Source organism: Ascidiella aspersa, chromosome 2 (assembly GCF_963924565.1).
Source record: "Ascidiella aspersa chromosome 2, kaAscAspe10.2, whole genome shotgun sequence".
Classification (NCBI taxonomy): Eukaryota; Metazoa; Chordata; class Ascidiacea; order Phlebobranchia; family Ascidiidae; genus Ascidiella; species Ascidiella aspersa.
The window spans coordinates 28,499,186-28,518,706 of record NC_139448.1 but is presented as its reverse complement, the minus strand read 5'-3'; the positions used below and the strand labels follow the sequence as shown (position 1 = coordinate 28,518,706).

General features: G+C 35.7%; 2 protein-coding genes across 2 annotated transcripts; one reads left to right on the top strand and one right to left on the bottom strand.

Annotated features, from left to right (window-relative positions):
- The first annotated feature begins 833 nt into the window (after positions 1-833).
- Positions 834-5,329, top strand: LOC146164705 (uncharacterized). Its single transcript, XM_083381408.1, has 5 exons — positions 834-1,126; positions 1,946-2,052; positions 2,246-2,654; positions 4,103-4,284; positions 4,400-5,329. Exons 1-5 carry the CDS (start codon positions 1,072-1,074, stop codon positions 4,577-4,579), a joined length of 933 nt encoding a protein of 310 aa, XP_083237534.1. The 5' UTR covers positions 834-1,071; the 3' UTR covers positions 4,580-5,329.
- An 11-nt stretch (positions 5,330-5,340) lies between these two features.
- Positions 5,341-10,173, bottom strand: LOC146164704 (uncharacterized). Its single transcript, XM_083381409.1, has 4 exons — positions 9,998-10,173; positions 9,490-9,579; positions 7,503-7,612; positions 5,341-5,904 (listed from the first exon to the last, which is right to left on the bottom strand). Exons 1-4 carry the CDS (start codon positions 10,050-10,052, stop codon positions 5,704-5,706), a joined length of 456 nt encoding a protein of 151 aa, XP_083237535.1. The 5' UTR covers positions 10,053-10,173; the 3' UTR covers positions 5,341-5,703.
- Between the last annotated feature and the right edge of the window lie 9,348 nt (positions 10,174-19,521).

Below are 19,521 nucleotides of genomic sequence, written 5' to 3'. Positions count from 1 at the left end.
AATTGTAAAAACATTATTTTAAACCGAGCACTTCTACAAAACTCTGCGTCTTCATTAAAAACGCAAATATGTATTCTTTATACCATGATTTGTTTTTCTAACGTAGAGTTAACGACCATTACGATGTATGCTGTTTTCCCAACACTTTTTAATGACTTTAGGGATGTAGGCTGGAGAACATAACAAACGTGATTTGCGTAACTTTACAACAATTTTTCTTGAAATAATTACTAGTCGACAACAAGGATTTTTGAATCCATTTTGTGTCTAATGTTTAACTTTGTTTATGTTTAAATTTAATTCTATTACTTTTAACTTAGTAATTATGCATTAAAATTTTTATAGACATATTTCACATATAACTGATGTAAAAAATGTACTGTATGACAGAAATGTGTATTTTTTAGTAAACAAAATGGCGACGGTAAACAAAGTTAACAGTAGTAAAGCCGGTTTTCTTACGGGTTATTTATTTATTCGTCCGACGGCGAAACTTCTTGTCTATTAAAACTTTCGAACCTAAACCTGCAGATTATTCTATGATGTTACTGTTTAAAAAAATTATGTAGTTCAATTAAAAACTAAACACAAGTCTATTTCTTTTCATATATAAAATTTCGGCGATGGTCTGTAATCCTACCATAGCGTTCAAACAATTTGCAACGTGCAATATTTGTGTCAGTCGGTAAGTGTTGGACGAGTGAGGACGGGTCAAATATTGTTATTCAATAATATTACTTAACCTGTCCAAACGCTAACTCAAATAATGCTTGTTGTGTTAGGATTTTAGACCAGCGCCAAAATTTCTATAAAAATGGCAATCTTACAATTAGATCATTAACATGCATTTAATCTGCTATTCCAATTCGCAGAGCACAAAGCATACTTTTTAATTTAATAATTATCTGATTATTTTGCAGGAACAGTATAAGTTAATGCCTGTATAATGTATGTAGTTGTACAGTATGTACTTTTTCTGTAAACGCTACAGTATTGTGTAATGATAGAAAAGTTGCCAAAAAATAAAGCAGTAAAACTCTTACCGTACTTTTAATTGCTCCTAAAAACAACATGCCTTACTCCAAAGCAAAACTTGCAGGTTCATTTTTCATTGGTGCTGTTGTTGGTAAGTTGAATTACCAAAATATGTTACCACGCAGTATACATTTATAAAAATTACCAAATATATTCAAGTGTGTTGGCATTGCTTTGTTTACAAAAATACTTTAATTTAAATTGGTCTAACTATATAAAATCTATGTGTTATCAGATTGTAAAGGTTTGAATAAATCTACCACACCCCACACAGATGCGGCCACTATTGGCATTTTATAAAAAAAATCCATGTGAAATGCATTTAGCTATAGAAAGTTTGTCAAATGTGCAAGACTTTAGTTGTGCATATGGTTTTTGTGTAAATTTGACCAAAATTACTGTATTAAATCAGCACCAAATTGAGCAGTTGCATTCTTACAGCCTAGTCTGCACTACTTTAATGACACTGTTGCCGAAATCTCATATGGGGTTGTGCAACCAAAGTTTTATGCACATTGGAGGTTAGAAATTTTTTCCTACAAAAAAATCAGGTTTGCACTCATTGTCCTTAAAATTCTCAGTTGTGCACCTGCCACTGAATGCTGACTGGCGTACGGTGGTGCAAGTTTAAGCTGCATATACTTCCCTTATACACCAATATTCAAAGCTCCCAATCGGGATGTGCTATAAACCCAGGTTAACATATGAGTTCAAGTGATAATCTAATTAACTTTTTTATAATTAAAACTACATCACAAGCGCAACACTGGATTTTGAGAAATTTGCTTTATCAAACTTATAAACAACCAGTTTTGTCCAAACGTAAGAACTTAAAAAAATACTTTTTATCACTGATTTGTTTTTCCAAAGTTTTAAAATTGTTTTTTTGAATATGTTGCTTTAATTTAAGGTGTCCCTGCTGCTTATCTGTTGTACACAAAATTGTTTGGAAATAACAATACAGATGAGGCCGATGAAGGAATAGGAGATGTTGACTCTATAGTTTCTGAAGGAGAGGTGAGTAAATTCTTCATTCTAATTATGTTGGTCGAAGGAATATTAGTTAAATTCATGTCTCAACTCTGTTTAATGATGTTGAGGTATGATTTTACACCTGTAATTACAATGTTGCATCTTGACACGTCTTTGAAAAATTTCTGTAAGCTTTGCTGTTTTTTTTTCAAACTTGCATGTTTTACTGCTTTCGAAGGTTTTGGCGCATGAACGTCTGTTATCAGCATCTTCTGAAACTGCCAGCGAAAAGAAAAGCACAGTTTCAATACCAACTAAATGGAAAAACTCAGATCACGAATATATAGATGCATTGGAATCTGTTGAAGATGAAGAGGTCACACAACAAGCAGATGAATCTAGTGTAGTAGAAGAACTTTGGCCAGATGAGCAAAATTTGTCTTGCGAAAAGGACAGCTTCTCAAATGAAGGTGACAATAAAATGTCAAAACCCCGAAAAGTGTTAGTCTTGGGACTGGACGGAAGTGGAAAATCGAGTTTGTTAAGTTTACTGGCAAAACGACCAGCAACAAAAAAATACGGTCCTACCCAGGGATTTAATGCAGTTCAAATTGAAAGGGATGAAGTGGCACTTAGCATTATGGAAGGTAAACTTGAAAGAAACTGTTCTTAATTAGCATATTTTATAGTGTTGCTAGAAAACATATCTAATTTTTGGTTGTTAAGACTTTTTTGCTAGGGATGTTCAAAGTAGAATCCCAAGGTATTCTAGAATAATAGGTTTCGAATCTAGAATAACAAATCCAGAATAGCGAATCGTAGTATATTTTTATTAAATTATCTAACCATGGTTTTGTTTGGGGAAGGGATTAACCTTAATCTACCCCACAGGGCCTACAATCACAGCAATAAATCGCCCAAACAATTTGCTAACATGTGTACATTACAATAAAAAAATCTCCCATATGTTTAACATTCTTAACAACTGTCATTTGAAGCAGTTTTGTAAACTGTCCAGGTTGTTGCCAAAACTTATATTTTTGCCTGTTTTAGTGCTTCTTTTTTGACTAATATGATCTGTTATGCAGTCAAATAATGTATTGCAAAGAATACAAAGTTACTATTGACATCACGAATTCTTGACAATTACGCTCTGCATAACTGCATAACCTCGCTGAATATTGGCCTAAAGTTGACCTTAAGTATCCCTATAGCGCATTTTGTAGATGGGCAGCACGTTTTACAACGTTATATTACTTTTGCAACTTAACGCATTTAGGCAATTGCGAACTCCACACCAGACATTACACGTTAGTCGCTCGCACAATAACGCTTGATTGACACTTAATTATTAGACGAACGTTATCGCGAGATGCGGTAATTGGTCGCCAGAAAAAACGCTGACACTGCACTACCAGGTTACATTTAAAGCAAGCACTATAAATTGGTCGCCGCAGCGACAGGCCAACTTACCACACGCGTTTGTACAATTAGGCGCAACAATTAGCGGTAAAACATTAAATTATATCGGTTTCAATTACCCGAAATAAACGGCAGAATTGGATTCGAATCCCATCTGGATTGGAATCCAAGGCTTCGATATTTTACTTTGAACATTCCCACTTTTTGCTCATTTCAGATGGTTTGGTTTAATAATGTGATCAATATATATATATATTATATATATATATTATACAGTGTGGTTAGTCTCTATCCAGGTGCATGTTTCTTATCCTGTTAATGCATTAACATATCATTACACAAGCCAATTTTGAGTACTAATAATATTTATTAACATACACATATGTTTTCCTTGGTAACTCTTTATATTGATTGTGAAATCTGCAAGTTTTAAATCTTATGTTTTTTTTATCCACTCTAAAAAATAACAAAACAATTTGTGAAAAACATAAAATTGAAGTTGAAAATTCATAAGCATTAAAGGCAAAATTAGTCCTGGTAATTCTGTTTAAGTGCAAAATATGATATTAAATGAATATATTCATCAACCATCACTGTTATGTTTTGTTGTTTTTTTATTTGACATTTGTTCATTTAAAAGATATATATAAAGTTATTCCATTTTTGGGTGTAGTTGGAGGAAACTTGTCAACAAGAAAGTACTGGAAAAACTTCACCAGTGATACAAGTCTTCTTATTTATGTGATCGATGGTGCAGATCATGCTAAAATCGAAGAAGCCAAAGAGGAACTGAAACAACTCTTAATTGCTGCCGCTATTAAGGATATTCCATGTCTTCTGATTTCCAATAAACAGGTTTATTTTTTTGTGAAATAGTTTAACTTTAACGGCAAAGTATACTTTCAACACATTATTAAAATTTACAAGTTTTGTGCTTTTCCTAAAAGATTCCGTTTTAATGCCTTTCTAGGATTTGCCAGAATGTCGAAAGTCTAGCGAAGTGTTCAACAAGAAAGATATAAAAGACATTGGTAAAACTGGAAACTGTAATATCACCCTACTTGATACATCTTTTTTGTCTAACAATCATAACAATTCGACATTGGGTGAAACAGTTCTCACCGTAATCACAAGTCTTCTTCAGGGATAATTAAAAGTATCATAAAAGCATTTATCTTAAATGCTTTTCAACAGACAACTACTACAATAAATGTTGAAAGCTTGATGAATTTATTTATAAAAAAACTGTCAAACTGTTTTCATTAACTGTAATTTTGCATAATATTGTATATGTTAAATTTAACTTTAAATGGACTGTATTTAAGTTCGAATCACACTGCATGTAATTACCTGCTTGTCTAATTTTTTACAGATGCAATTTTTACTTTTATGTTTGCCGCAGTTGACATAGATTTTTTAGTTTATTTTTTAAGTCAAAGGTTCCTTGTATACCAGGTGTTTTGTTGTGGATTTTTGACATGTTTATTTTACTATTATTGTTGTTCATTGCGTTGTTAAAGATTCCAAGAGCTTATTACTGATAATTTCACCCTATTACCACTAACAAATATTATATGGCCATATTATTAACTGTGCCATGCTGTGCTTGTGCTATATTCATAGTTGTATAAATTTAACCAAACATCGGTAACTTGCTGTTGTTCATTTTAACCCAATTGCACATTGCTGTCTTTACTAAATATAAAACAGTTTTAGCGCAATCGCAGGACGCAATACCATAACCAAGAGTTTTAACATGTTCCATCTAACATTGTTTGATCAAACACTGTTTATCGCACAGCAGTTTAATGTGTCTGTTTTTAAGCATTTTTTTCGTGTAATTCAATATTGAAAACACTGGCAATTATTGTTTAAAAAAATACAGCTCACGACGCTCTGATTGCTTTTTTATTAAGTAGACCTCAAGATGCTTTAGTTTAGAATCAACCCAACATTTTTAGTTGGCAATTATTTTTTGAGGATAATTTTCCTACTGAGCAATATTGTTCTTTTCAAGCAAGGAAATACATGTTGTAATTTTATTTCAATTTCAGGAGTCCATTAGCAGCCACGTTACATATTCACGTTAACATTGAAGAGGCAATTTAATCCAACACGATTTAAATGTTGATAAGAACACGATATTTCAGACATTTTTTCGGAAATTTTAACAACAGCGCTAATGGGCGTTCTAGTAGCGAATCATGACTTCTCCGATTCGAATTTAGTTGCGGCAAATACTTCCAGTTTTTAAAGTGTCACAACAGATTTCCATTAGTGTTTCGGGCAAATCATGACCGGAATTTTGGAGTGGTGAAGAACGTAGTCGCTCACAGAACCGAGGATGGTCCGTCGAATAGCACCCAACCCACGTGATCCCATCACGATTGAGTCGCAATTTTCCACCTCGGCGGTGTGCACAATATTTTCCCCAGGCTCTCCGTCATACATGGTGAACACCAACTTGTATTTCACCTGCAATAACAATATACAGTTCTTTGGTTAATTTCTGTCACAGGTAAACGTGTCGCTCATAAATTAAATATTGTAAAACAGTGAAAACTGTTTACATGGCTTTGATTCGCAGACCCTGCTACTTAAGTTTTTGTTGATCTGATTTTACTTGAAATTTAACGTAACTGGTTTTCAAACAGTATTAAATTAAATAAGCCAATTCTTGTAGGCCTATTTAATTTTGCGAAGTGTGTACAGAACAGATTCATGGGGGAATAACAGTTTAACACGGTTAAAAGCATGGTTAAAAGTAGCACCGACTGAATTATTGTAAAACGCTGTTGGACTGAATAAAATTCCGGCTAAATAGCAGTGTTGTAAACAAGTCGTTTTGAAATGACAATATTTTGCTATAATTCGTTTGGTTGGACAACGTGAAGTAATTAATACTAATTATCAATATTGCATATAGGCCTAGGGCCTAGGCTATTACCAATGATTTACTCCGTAATATAACATAAAATTAAATTTCAAATTTAAAATATTATTGACTGAGACCTTTAAAATGTTGCAGAATTTAGAGAGTTTCAAACTATACAGCTTAATTGTCACACAATATTTAATAAACATAGGCTTTCGATTTAGGCCTTACATATATTTTTGAATTTAGGTGTTGCATAAGCCTTTAACAATTAAAGCTTGATACAAAAAAGTCTTGCGGTCGCAAATATTGCTACTGGCTACATTTCGTGGGATGATTGTAAAACTCGTGGGTTAATTACGATTAAATATTTATGAGTTAAGGTTCGGCTATTTCAGTTCCGTCATGGTGATAATGGAATTTATAAAGGCAACAGTACGGTCTGATTATCGTGTACAATTCTGTAGGCCATAATTGCTGAATAGTGCCCAAGAACATATTTGCCATTTGCCAGTGTTTTTACGATTTGCCTAAATTTAACACGTAAACATAATAAAGACGTTTTAATTCTTTGTAAGTTAAACACGATTATTCAGGAAATTTAATAAATCATCCACATATAATAAACCCTTAAATTACAAGCTCTAGTGAAATGGAGTTATAATTATAACTCACTTCTCTAACAACGTAAAAAGTTAGCAATATTCGCCCACACTGCAAAAGGCCGAGAAATTGCAATGTGTATAGCATGAGCCCATGCATATGTGAAAAATCCTGCCGTTATCATTGGGTGCGTAATTTTGATTCTAAAGTCCAAGACCTGTACTAAGCCTACCCAAATGTGGTACGTGAACCGTACCGGAATGCTTGAACTCGACCGCAGGGAGTCAATATCCCAATCAAAGGCAATCAAAACTGGAATTTCTTTGTTGGGCCTTTCTTAGAAAACTAAACTTACAAATATGAATTCACGTCCCTCTACAAATTTTGTTGTGCTAATTTACAGCAATAAAAAACAGGCGCCCTTATTGTATTTGTAAAAGGCATTCAGGCTATCATTTGAAACGAAATAAAAAAGAGGCTATTAATGATTTCTAACGGAAGCTAATGTGGTACCCATGTGTAACTAAATTAGAATTGTATTATCAAAGATCAATGTTGGTTTGTTTGTAAGCAAACCCTTTTTGTTCTAGTAAACCTTTTTCTCGTCGCAAATGACGGCGAACTTGTTCTTTACTTTGTCCATCTTCTTGTTGTTTTCTGTCATCACGCGTTGGATTTCGTCGGCTGGAAAAGAAGCTCCTTCCGCTGTTAAACAAGAAAAAACGTAAGACGAAATGCCACATTATCATTCTGTTTTGTTAAACAAGGTATGCTGGTTATTGATCAGGAAAAAAATAACCGTTCAACTGCATTCCACAAAAATGTATGCGTCAGTAAGTCCAGCGATACATGCCTACTTAAGCCTAAATCGATAGTTGAAACGCAAGGCTGGTCCGATAAACTTGTATACGACCTAATTGTTTACTCAGATAACAATCGATGCTTTTGGTGCTTTAAGTTGGTCCATTAAACTGTCACAATTTAGAGCAAATTTACCAAATAAACTTGTATTGTTGTTTCAGTTTAATTAAGTGTGTCCGAAACCTACAGCTGAAAACAGTTCAGGATGAAAATTGTAAAATCAATGTCGAATGTTGCAGAACTTTCAACATACATTTGATTCTGACATGCTGAAAAGAATCGAACCCATGAAAAGCAATTCTCAAAAGTTACAAAAAAATATATTTTATTGTGCTCATTGTTTTTCCTGCGTAGGCTAACCTATAGTCGCTCGCGCATGTCAAAAATGTGTTAAGCCGGTTTTAGGAAACGGGAGTCACAGCCCTATCGCAATTTACCAACATCAAACTGGAAAACATCGGTATTCAGCTGGACTTTGACTCGACTTCTTTTTAACCAAAGCGAATCGTTTTGTGCAACGTATAACTTGATATCAATCACGTAACGTTGGGTATAGATAGATAGACCAGTCATACTTAAACTAGTTTTCGCGCATATCCCTCAGGTCAGTAAACAAATTTTAAGGGGTCTGGTCCACAACTTCTAGACTTATATGCTGTAAAACGTTTTTAGCCTGAGCACATCCGTCTCAATAATTTGAACATTAGAGTAATATTGTAACAGTATTTTTATAGTCCGAAATGGTTTAAAAAAGTGTAATAAGCATGCACTGTATTCGGTTACGGTACGATAAAAAAGCAAGTCAAAAATTGTATGTCGTAAAATAGTAGAAGATTTTAAATCAACTGTGTATTTTGACTTCCCGCACTTTATTAACGAGATGTCATTGAATAAGTTCCCTTTTTGGCGTGCGCAGTTCCATATATTATTACCTTTGTCACTTCCTGAGGCCTGGTTAAGTGAAGCACTTATAATACAAACAACCAGACTTATTTCGTAAACGAGCCATTCTATGAGCAACGTGCGTTTTTGTGGTGTAAACAATTAACAACGTTCTTCATTAAAAGGAAATTTGTTCCATTCCAAAAGTACGTAATGATTTATAGTTGTGACCGCAGTGGACATATAGCTATAGCAATTTTCTGTTTCGCCGTGCAATATAATATTATTGTATTATCCCGTAAATCGTTTTAACATTAAAGGCTGTATATACATATTGGTAGTTCGCTGGCTGCACTGTACCATTGTTTCCCCTGTATCAGCAAAAAGATGGATTTTTAATGTATTTAGATTCGATTTCAGTTGAACATGGCGCACAAGTTCAACCGAGCAGGAGAGGTTTCTGGAGTTACTTGTTTTATTACGTCACTATTTGAACAAACTTTATGATGCCATCTTTGACCACCCTTCTCCCGAAATAAAAAAATAGTGTTCTGACATTTAACATGTATCTAGTACACGGGTTCATAACACTTAAACAGAAATCCTAAAAGATGGATAAAATAATGAGTTTAATTAAAATGTATTTAGGCTTCATTTCAGTTACACATTCGTTGAACCGAAAACAGCAGGTTTCTTAGGTCTATACATTTTATGTCGCCATCTCTAACAAGCCCAGGCGAACCCCAAAAAATATTTAGTAAGTACACGATAAAAAAAGTTTAGGAACCTCTGATGTATAGAAATATATTAACCAGCGCAAATGGCACATTCTTGCTTACCAAACAGCTTTACAGTTGGGAGGGTAGGAGGTGCACCAGAGTGGGCGATAATAACTTCATTTCCTTCTTGATGTATATTTGTGAAATACCCTAAAAACAAAGCGGTACTTTGACATTTTCAAGTGCATAAAAGTGAAACAGTTAGGATAATAACAAACCATTGGCGTACGACAGTACTACATGACGCGGAATGTAGGCTTAAGAGTCAGTCATGCGGTTACCCGTTGATAAGAAAGACACTACACAAACATTGTAAACAGCAAATGTATATATACGGAATGATTCGCCTTTCGTAAGCAGCACGATACATAGTAATTTTGCGTTTAAAACCACACATGGTAAATTGCGTTTAACACATTTAAATGAATAAAAATAGCTTATCGAACAAGCGCATTCAGTATACATAACACATTCAGCACAGCTTTTGATAACCGGAAAAGATTGCGCACGGCGATTTTGGCCAACTGGTAATGGCGCAAACAAATTTGCCCATAGCTGGGTAACTTACATTCGAAGGCTTGCTCCGCGATTTTGCTTCCATCGACTGCAACTAATACTTTCATGTTTCTAGGCAATAGTACACTTCACCAGTACAAAATCACCAAACGCTGCAGAAATGAGCCTGATCAGTGATGAGTAACGTTGTGCGCGACCCAAGACCGATAGCTAAAAGCATGGATAGATTCACGAAGCTCCTTTTTCTCGCGCGCTTAGCTGAACAAAGTTGTAAATGATTACCAAAAGGCCTCCAAACGGTTGGCTATTCAAGTATGGGAAACCCGTTCTTTTGGTAAATGTGGCAAAGAAAGATTTTCCTTTTATTGACTTTTAACAAACATGGTAGCTTATAGTTGTAGCGTATTGATTGATTTGCAGTTTTTGCACGACAAAATCCATTTTAAAAAGGGCCATTTTCTATAGCATTTGCGACATCAAATAATTTAATTATAATTAACCTGGCTGAAGTAAACAACGACTTGTGCCTTAGGGGCTATTAAGTGTTTATATTTAGTAATTGGCGTGGTTAACTCTATCACTAGAAATTTTCTATACGGTACGGTACCCACAATATACTAGTTCAACATGTAGGTAGATTATCTAATTCTAAACCCTGAAAAGGTTTTAAAATGCCATACGGCTGATCACAATAATGATAATGATAGGTAAAAGTCAAATTTTAAGACGGTATATACATATGCCGTTAATAAAAAAAGGATTTTAAATTAATAAACTTGATTCTCATAAAAAGGTATCTGCAATTTAGCCCAGTCATGGTCTTTGCCGGTTAATAGCCAGAGGGCAAGTTGTCCTTGGTTTGTAAGGCACGGTTGGTAAATCTGTCAATAGCATCGTATTTCTTACAGGGGTTTAATAACTGTTATTAGCCAAGTTACAAACAATAAACATAGCACTAGTGTGCTGTCACACAGGTTTTACCAACATTCGTGTTAGACCTTTATTTCAGAAACTCAAAATATAGATCGAACTAAAAAGTTTACGTTGCTGCGGCTCATGCTATATAGAGGTGTATATTTATAATTCAAACGAGATTTGGAAATAAAGCTGACCAAAGCGTAACATCAGCGCCGCAAAAAATAAAAATAAAACACAGATCGGAAATATAAGATTACAATATTACTACTACCTAACAGGCGCGGATCTAGGAATTTTGAAGGGGGAGGGATATGACAATTTTTTCAGAGGTGATGTCACAGAGTTGCCCCATAATGTGACGTCACAAGGATACGTCAAAATGCGACGTCGCAGAGTTATAGCTAAACGTGACGTTATAAAAAGTAATCTCATGAACACCACACAGTTCAGTTATTAGGTTAAAGCTTTCGATTGCATGGCTACGTGGCAACCTTGGGTCCGCCCCTGATACCTAATACTTAAAAGTCGAATAAAGTTCAAATTCCTAACTCCCTAAACCCGTTGCCAATAACCCCTAAAAGGCCTGAATATTATTTAAACAAACCCTTGCCCAACCACAACAACCACCCATATGTTCATCACTATTTCCCTAAAAAATTCCACCCTTATTTTATAACCCCACCCGTTACCCAAATCTAACCCTAAACAAGACCAAACAGCCGCTTTAAAGTTCAATTAAGTTATCCGTTGAATTGTATATTGGAATTAGTGAGGTAATGCATGTTTTTTTCGCTTTAGGAATCTTACCAACATCACTCATGCCATGAGTAACGAACTTTTCTAGGCATCGAGGAAAATAACCTACTGTAAACCACGTTGTGTAATTGATTTTGAAACACTGATCAGGCCAAATTAAAATGTAAAGCAATGACTTATGCGGATAGGTGTGCACCCCTTTTTGCCATTCATTTGATAAACAAACACATTTTTACTTTGCCGCCCTCAAAGTTACAAGTTTGGAATTTGGTGTTACATCGTCCATTCATATCAGCCGAAATTTGTTGTTTACCAGTTTAGGTTAACAATTAACAATAACCAAACGTAACAATGGTTTTACAATTAGCTTTGTTCTGGATTGCTAAGCTTGATGTTTATTTGTTAAAAATACGGTTGTGGACTGTGGTGTAAGCTGTGCTAGTGTGCTGTGCTAAAAAGCTAATTGACGGAATTTGTGTTGAATGAAGCTCAAACAAAATAAACTTGGAAAAATTAGTACAGGCAAACTAGCTAAAAGTTGGATAGGCCTTCGTCGCACTAGTCATGGGTGAGTATATTTAACTTTGTGAATTCGTTGCTGTTTGTTGTCCATCTGCTTAATTAATTGTTTCAAAAACTTGTTTAGCTTAAAGCCTTGTCAGCGTGCTCTGATCATACTACGCTGAAAGCATTTCCTTGTTTATTTTTGACAACTGTTCCATTTTGATACTAGTTAGGCCTACTGGGCTACTGGTCATGTCTGAGCAACACTGAACGTCTTTAGGATGGACGTTTAAATATCCATTTGGTTAGTTCTGTGTGTTTAAAACAACGACGCTTTGCCTCATAAGTTAGGCGATTTATTGTTTACTTCGCAAAAATGATGAAAATCGTTTTATGCAATTTATTGGTATTGTAAAGGTTGGCATTTTTAAAATGGCTGTTTCTCTTTTTGATATGCCAGAGATGTCAACTAAAGGCCCGTTTACACTACAGCTGCACTGAGCTGAGCAAAGCGTAATTTGCATTTAAATTCTATTGTGGCGAGCGTTTCAAGCTTTGCTAAACTCAAGCCCCGTGCAGCAGCTGCAGCTAGCTTAAAAATACGCTTTGGAGCGATTTTCACGCTTTGCTAAACTCAAGCCCAGTGCCGCTATACAAACACATTACGTTTGGAGCGATTTTTACGCCCAGCGCAGCTCACTGCAGCTGAAGTGAAAACAATTTCACGCCCAGTGCAGCTCAGTGCAGCTGTAGTGTAAACGGGCCTTTAGTCTTATAAGACTTTTGTATATTATACAGTACACACAAAAACGCAACCGATTTTTTTTTAATGTTTTTACAATAAGGAATATTTGTGTAAAATTCGTTGGTCTTAAAGTGCATCTAATGCAACAAATAACTATATTAAAGATAAAATAAACGTTTTGATATTATTTGTGGCTTTTTGTGTATGCCCTTGTGTGTTTTTCGTATAAAATGGAACCTTTTATATTTCAGAAACCGCTGACGGCTTTGATAATTGAAGAACGCAAAGCCATAAACCATTTTCAACTGGTGGTGCATTGTGCTTGCATTTAATTTTGGATGTTAAAAACGTGAAAGAGCGCGTGTGGAATCGGCAAACATAAAGTTGCTTTTTTAGCACTTGCGCTCACACGGTGTGCCAAGGGAGAACCTTCAGGTTACCGTTTATCACAGAGACATAGACTATGACAAAATGCACGTTGGATGGAAACAGGAAAGTGTCGCAAGACTTATTTGCTGCTTGGCAAATCGACAGTTCTTAACATAATTTCCAACATAAAAGTGGCAAAGGGCAATCTTCAGGATTCAAAGAACCTGTCAAGTGAAGTGGATTCTCGAATGACATGGTAAAATTTCTAATGCAATGTAGTAACGTATAGAATATTGAACATTTCTATCTGCAACCCAAAACAAATATTTTTGTTTTGTTCGATTTTTAACTTCTGAATCATGTTTATTTCTAAACAACTAGTTTTCATTTTGAACGGGCTCATGATGCTTTAATTCCCTAATGTGACCGTGGTTCTGAATGTTATCCACCAAACGAACTACACTAATGTTTCCCTGAAGTTATGGCGGACCATTAAATTAAATATAATGCATTATTTTTTCCCAAATTAGTATTAAAAAAAAATTATGGAGGTACGCATACATATTTTTCGGGACTGTTACGTCGCCCGGTACTAAATGGCGTGGCTTGGGGCCGCTTAGGCGAGTAGCATCTCATTAAAAAACACAAACGAGTGAAATACGTGCCGTACGCATTTTCCTTACACATATTCAGCATAATTTTGTTCGAATCACGTTAGTATTCTTACACGGAGATTGTAATTACTTTACTTAGCTAAAGTAGGCCACAGTTTCTAAGCATAAATTTACAAATAAAGCATTACACATGTTTTTACCGGCAATGTCAAGCTAAGCAGTTTAACGTTGTCGTTCGTTTTTTACCCTAAACATTTAGCCTATGTAAAGTAGTTTTGAACTTTTACGTTAACCAAAGGCAAAAAAACTTTTTGTTCCAAACACTGTCCTAGAAACGAGACGCTTATAAAACAGTAAACGGAATAATGACAATACATAAGCAAGGCAATTGTAACGTTTTGGGGCAACCTTCCCGAAACCCGTACAAAAAATTGGTGGGTAAACAGGAGGCGAGAAAAGTAATAAGGGAACTAAACGATTTACGACAACAATCTACTGTATAGTGCCTGGGACTGTACTGTGTGTATTTCTTCACTATTGCTTCGATTCAAATTACTTCTAAAGCAAAACTAACCTTTTTTATCCCGTTATTAAATCACTTTGTTGTTTATTAAATAGGTATATCTAAAAATAAAAAAGTGGAGAAACCCGCTCAATGCAAGAATTGAACGTACTATTAACTTAACAAACGTCAATACGTTATGTTATTCTAAAATCAGTGTATTAGCAACGAAAGAGTAAGCAAGGGCAAAACGAAAAAATTGCAAAGGAAACAAATTCAATAGTGTTTGATATAAAGTAAGATCAGGCGGAGACATTGCAACTAAAACGAGAGCAAAACTTATGTGTGATTGTTTTCAATATTGAGCAATTACTCGTCTGTGCCGCAGCCGTTCCACCCTCTTTTCCTCGTAAATCCGTTTACAGGCCAAGCCAATGTCGTCGCTTTTCCTTTGTGACCATCCCCATAATCATTGGTATAGTTATTTAGCTGCTCCATGTGGTGATGAATGAGCTCGAGTCTATACGTAGACAAGATTGATTCCCGCCTAAACAATATTTAAAATCATTAATATAAACGTATAAATTTCCGCCATGTTTCTTTATCGTAGAACATTGCGCCTAGCGGCTCTCTTTACTGTTAGAAAGTGTGTGCGGTCCTTCTACTGCGAAATTTCCAATTTCGCCACTATTTCTTTTACAACTTAAATTGTTTTAAGAAACCTTTTTAGGTTAGGAAACAGTTTCCTCAAAATGATAATGTTCAATAAAACTGGAAATGTCCTATAGTTTTAGAAAAGCTTTTTCCTTTACTTTTTAACATAATCACTGTTTCTATTAATTATAGACGACAGTTGCTAATACGTTTGTGGGCCATTTCATGTAATGGAAAGTGTTTTGGTAATGAGTGAAGTGGTATTAAGTTGGTTGTAGTAGTATACCTTGTGCTGCTTCGCCGTGGCTACACACATGGGGTATCTGGTTCTTCTAATGATGTTCAGTCAGGTTCTCCGAAAGGGTGTGTCTTGCACTTTTATTGCCGTCATCATAACAGTTTTTTAAAATGGTTAAAATCCTGTTAGTTGAAGGATTTGGTAATGAGTGGATGGGTGGGTGGGTTATAGTAGAATACATCGGGGCTATTTTGACGTGGCTTCATATAGCGTGGCCTTCTCGACGATTTGAGCGACGGTCGCCTCTTCGAAGAGGCTGGTTGGCATTTTCTGCCCTCGGTAATGTCATAGGCCGATGAAAGTTCAATGTCAACTGAGTAAAAAATCACTTCTTAGCGGAAGGGTTTTGTAATTTGTTGAGGGATAGGTGGGTTATACTAGTACCCGTTCCAATTGACCGACGGCCGCATCTTCGAAGAGGCTGGTTGGCATTTTTCTTGCCTTGGCTAATACAGCCCCAACGATGAAGGCGGCCAATTTGTCACATGCCGATGAAAGTTCCACGTCAATGAGTACTAAGGGTTTTGTAATGTGTGGAGGGTGAGGTGGGTTATACTAGTACCCTTTCCAATTGAGCTACGGCCGCATCTTCGAAGAGGCTGGATGGCATATTTGTTGCCTCGGTTATTACAACCCCAACAATGAAGGCGGCCAATTTGTCACAGGCCGATGAAAGTTCCTCGTCAATGAGTAAAAATCTCTTTGTTAGCGGAAGGGTTTTGTAATTTGTGGAGCCAAGTTTTCTGGCGTTAGTTACCGCTTCCTCTTCTGTCCCGGAGTCTCCCCCTGGCGGTATGACACAACATACCTACAAATAATGGTTTGTTGGGATAGACCGCAGACTAGGAATAATTTTTTTAGGGACAGTCATCCAAGGAGAAGACGTCAAAGAGTTTTTTCTCTTTAAAAAAATATTTATATTTTTTTAAATATACATGAAGATATCATTTTTGGCCTTCATGGAACCCTAAAACTAGTCCACGTACCCCAGTTTAAGAACCCATGGTGTAGATGTAAAGGGTGTAGTCCTGGTTTAAGGGATGTATGGATAGATAAGCGTATATATTAATAGGTAAATATAAGCTTCGAGATTCCTAATAGTTACTTACACCTTCCAGCTTTGTTTGGAAAACTTCTTCTGGTGTTTCTGTCCTCGACGAGACTTTGTGCTAGAAGGAAAGGTTGGTGGGTTATAGTAGGAAACCTTGGCTAGACATAGCGCAGCCTTATCGACGATATGATCTGTGGCTGCCCTTGCAAGAGGCTGCTTGCCTTTCCTTGCCTCGTTTAATACAGCCTCAACGATAAAGGCGGCCAATTCGTCGAAGGCCGACGAACCCGTAGATACCTAAAAACATTATTTTGGTCCTGGCTCTTTGCGGTGAATTCATAGTTAAGCGTTTGTATTAATAGGTAAATATAAGGTTGTAGATTACTAAAAGTTTCTTACCGCCTCCTCTTCTGTTTAAGAGCCTTTTGGCGTTTCTGTCCCTGGCGAGACTGTTTCCTAAAAGGTATAACGCAACATAGGCAGGAACGAATGGACATTTTTAGCATCTATTTCTGTAATGAGTTCAGTTATACCGTTAGAACAATCTGTTTTGTATTTATATCAGAGGTGAAATTGGATTGTTGGTTTAGCCAGTATACGCCACAGTGACATTTCACTATCCTTTTTCGAATTGTGCCGTTTTTCGGTCTTATCAAAAATATTTTTTAACAAATTCATTTCAACAAACCTTTACCTTTTTGAGTTTGGAAATAGTTTCTGAAAGGGATAATATACAATAAAACTCTACTCCCTTCTAATAAACGTTTCTTCGTTACTTTTAACAATACTTCATTGCGGTCTTTATATTAGTCTTTAACAGCACTTACAACGGCTATATCTCACGATTATACAGACATTCCTATATAGACGAATATCGCTCATGAATTTGCGGCCGATTTTATATTAACGGAAGTTTTGCGTAATGCGTGAAATTGTTTTATAGTATAATATACCTTGTGTTGCTCTAATCGGCGGGACGAGCGGCCTCTTGAGCCTTTCACTTGTAATATCCACCTCTTAATGTTATCAATAACCCCGAACTAAGCCCCAAATAAGCCTGATTGTCAAATTCAAATAACACATAATTAGCGAAGTGTGCGGTAGGGTGGTTGGCTAAGCAGTTGGAATACTCTATGCAGCATTGTCGAGATGATACTTTAAAATACTTGTTGCGGTTTTTACCATTTAAGATCTTTTGCGTGGCCAGCATCAGCCGAAGCAGCACACCATCTTTGAAATAAAAGAAACAGTTCTTCGGATTAGACCTTTTGTAAAAAAAATAATTTATAGAAATACACGATACCTAACAGCATTGTTAACAAATCTTATAAAAAACAATATTGCTTATGAATTTTTGGCCGAATTTATGTTAGTGGAAGTGTTCGGCAATAATTAACATAGTAAACAACTCGAGTTTCCTAATCAGCTGGAATACACTTTACAGCATTGTTTGAGATGATACTTTAAAGTACTTGTTGCGGTTTTTACCATTTAAGATCTTTTGCGTGGCCAGCATCAGCCGAAGCAGCACACCATCTTTGAAATAAAAGAAACAGTTCTTCGGATTGGACCTTTTGTAAAAAAAATAATTTATAGAAATACACGATACCTAACAGCATTGTTAACAAATCTTATAAAAAACAATATTGCTTATGAATTTTTGGCCGAATTTATGTTAGTGGAAGTGTTCGGCAATAATTAACATAGTAAACAACTCGAGTTTCCTAATCAGCTGGAATACACTTTACAGCATTGTTTGAGATGATACTTTAAAGTACTTGTTGCAGTTTTTACCATTTAAGATAGGTTGCGTGGCCAGCAGCAGCCGAAGCAGCACACCATCTTTCGAAAAAAGGAAAGGGTTCTTCGGATTGGACCTTTTTGTAAAAAAAAATAATTAACAGAATGACGACACAACAATTTGTAAACAACTCGAGTTTCAGGCAAATCATTTTCAAACTAAACGTTGCTCATGAACTTCCGGCCGAATTTATGTTAGCGGCAATGAGTGGATGGTTAACTGAGTTTAAGTATATAGTAAACCTTTTGTAGTATAGTATACCTTGTGGTGCTTCGCTGTGACTTAAACTGTAGCCGAATCCACGGGCGCCTATAGTTGAGCTGGTTGGACATCCAACCGGGTTGTTTGTTCTCTCTTTAGTTTTCTAGGCAGCTGGAATACACTTTACAGCATTTGTTGAGATGATACTTTAAAGTACTTGTTGTAGTTTTTACTACTAGTACTTGTTGTAGTTAATTTTTATTTAAGATCTTTTGCGTGGCATGCAGTAGCCGAAGCAGCACACAATCTTTCGAATAAAAGAAAATGTTCGTCTTACACAGGGGTGGGCAATTATTTTTAGCCGCGGGCCGCATGAGAAACCTAAAATATTGTGGCGGACCGGGTAAAATATAGGATCTAAAATACATACAATATGACGTCATACTTTGACGGTGTAAAACAAATAATCAACCAATTATTTATTACGTTTAAAGTTGTGCGAAAATGTGCAATTTAAGTCGGATTTAAAGAAGGTCACGAAACGTCGCGCGAAAAATTTGCGACTATGTTTGTTTGAAAATGCAAACTTTAATTTAGATGGTACGTGAAGCATTGAGCACCGACTAAAAATGTATATTGCTTGATATATTAGTATGTTGCCCAGGTCTGGTCTTACAAGTCCTTTCTATAAAAAAAAATAATAGAAATACACGATACATACCTATTGTGAACAAGTTACTTTAAAACAACCCGAGTTTCAGGCAAATAATTTTCAACCAAATATTGCTCATGAATTTGCGTTCGATTTTATGTTAGCGGTAAGTGTTTGGCAATCAGTGGATGGTAAAGTGGATTATACAGTTTTTAGTAAACCGTTTGTAGTATTCTGGACATTAAAACCGGGTCGTTTCGTTCTCTTTCAATTTCTTAACCAGCTGGAATACACTTTACAGCATTGTCGTGATGATACTTTAAAATACTTGTTGCAGTTTTTACCATTTAAGAAGTTTTGCGGGGCATAGAGCAGCCGAGGTCGTACACCAGTTTTCCAACAAAAGAAAATTTTCGTCTTATAGCAGCTCATTTATTCAAAAATTCAATAGAGTACACGATAGTCTAACAGTATTGTAAACAAATCATTTAAAACAAAAAATATTGCTCAT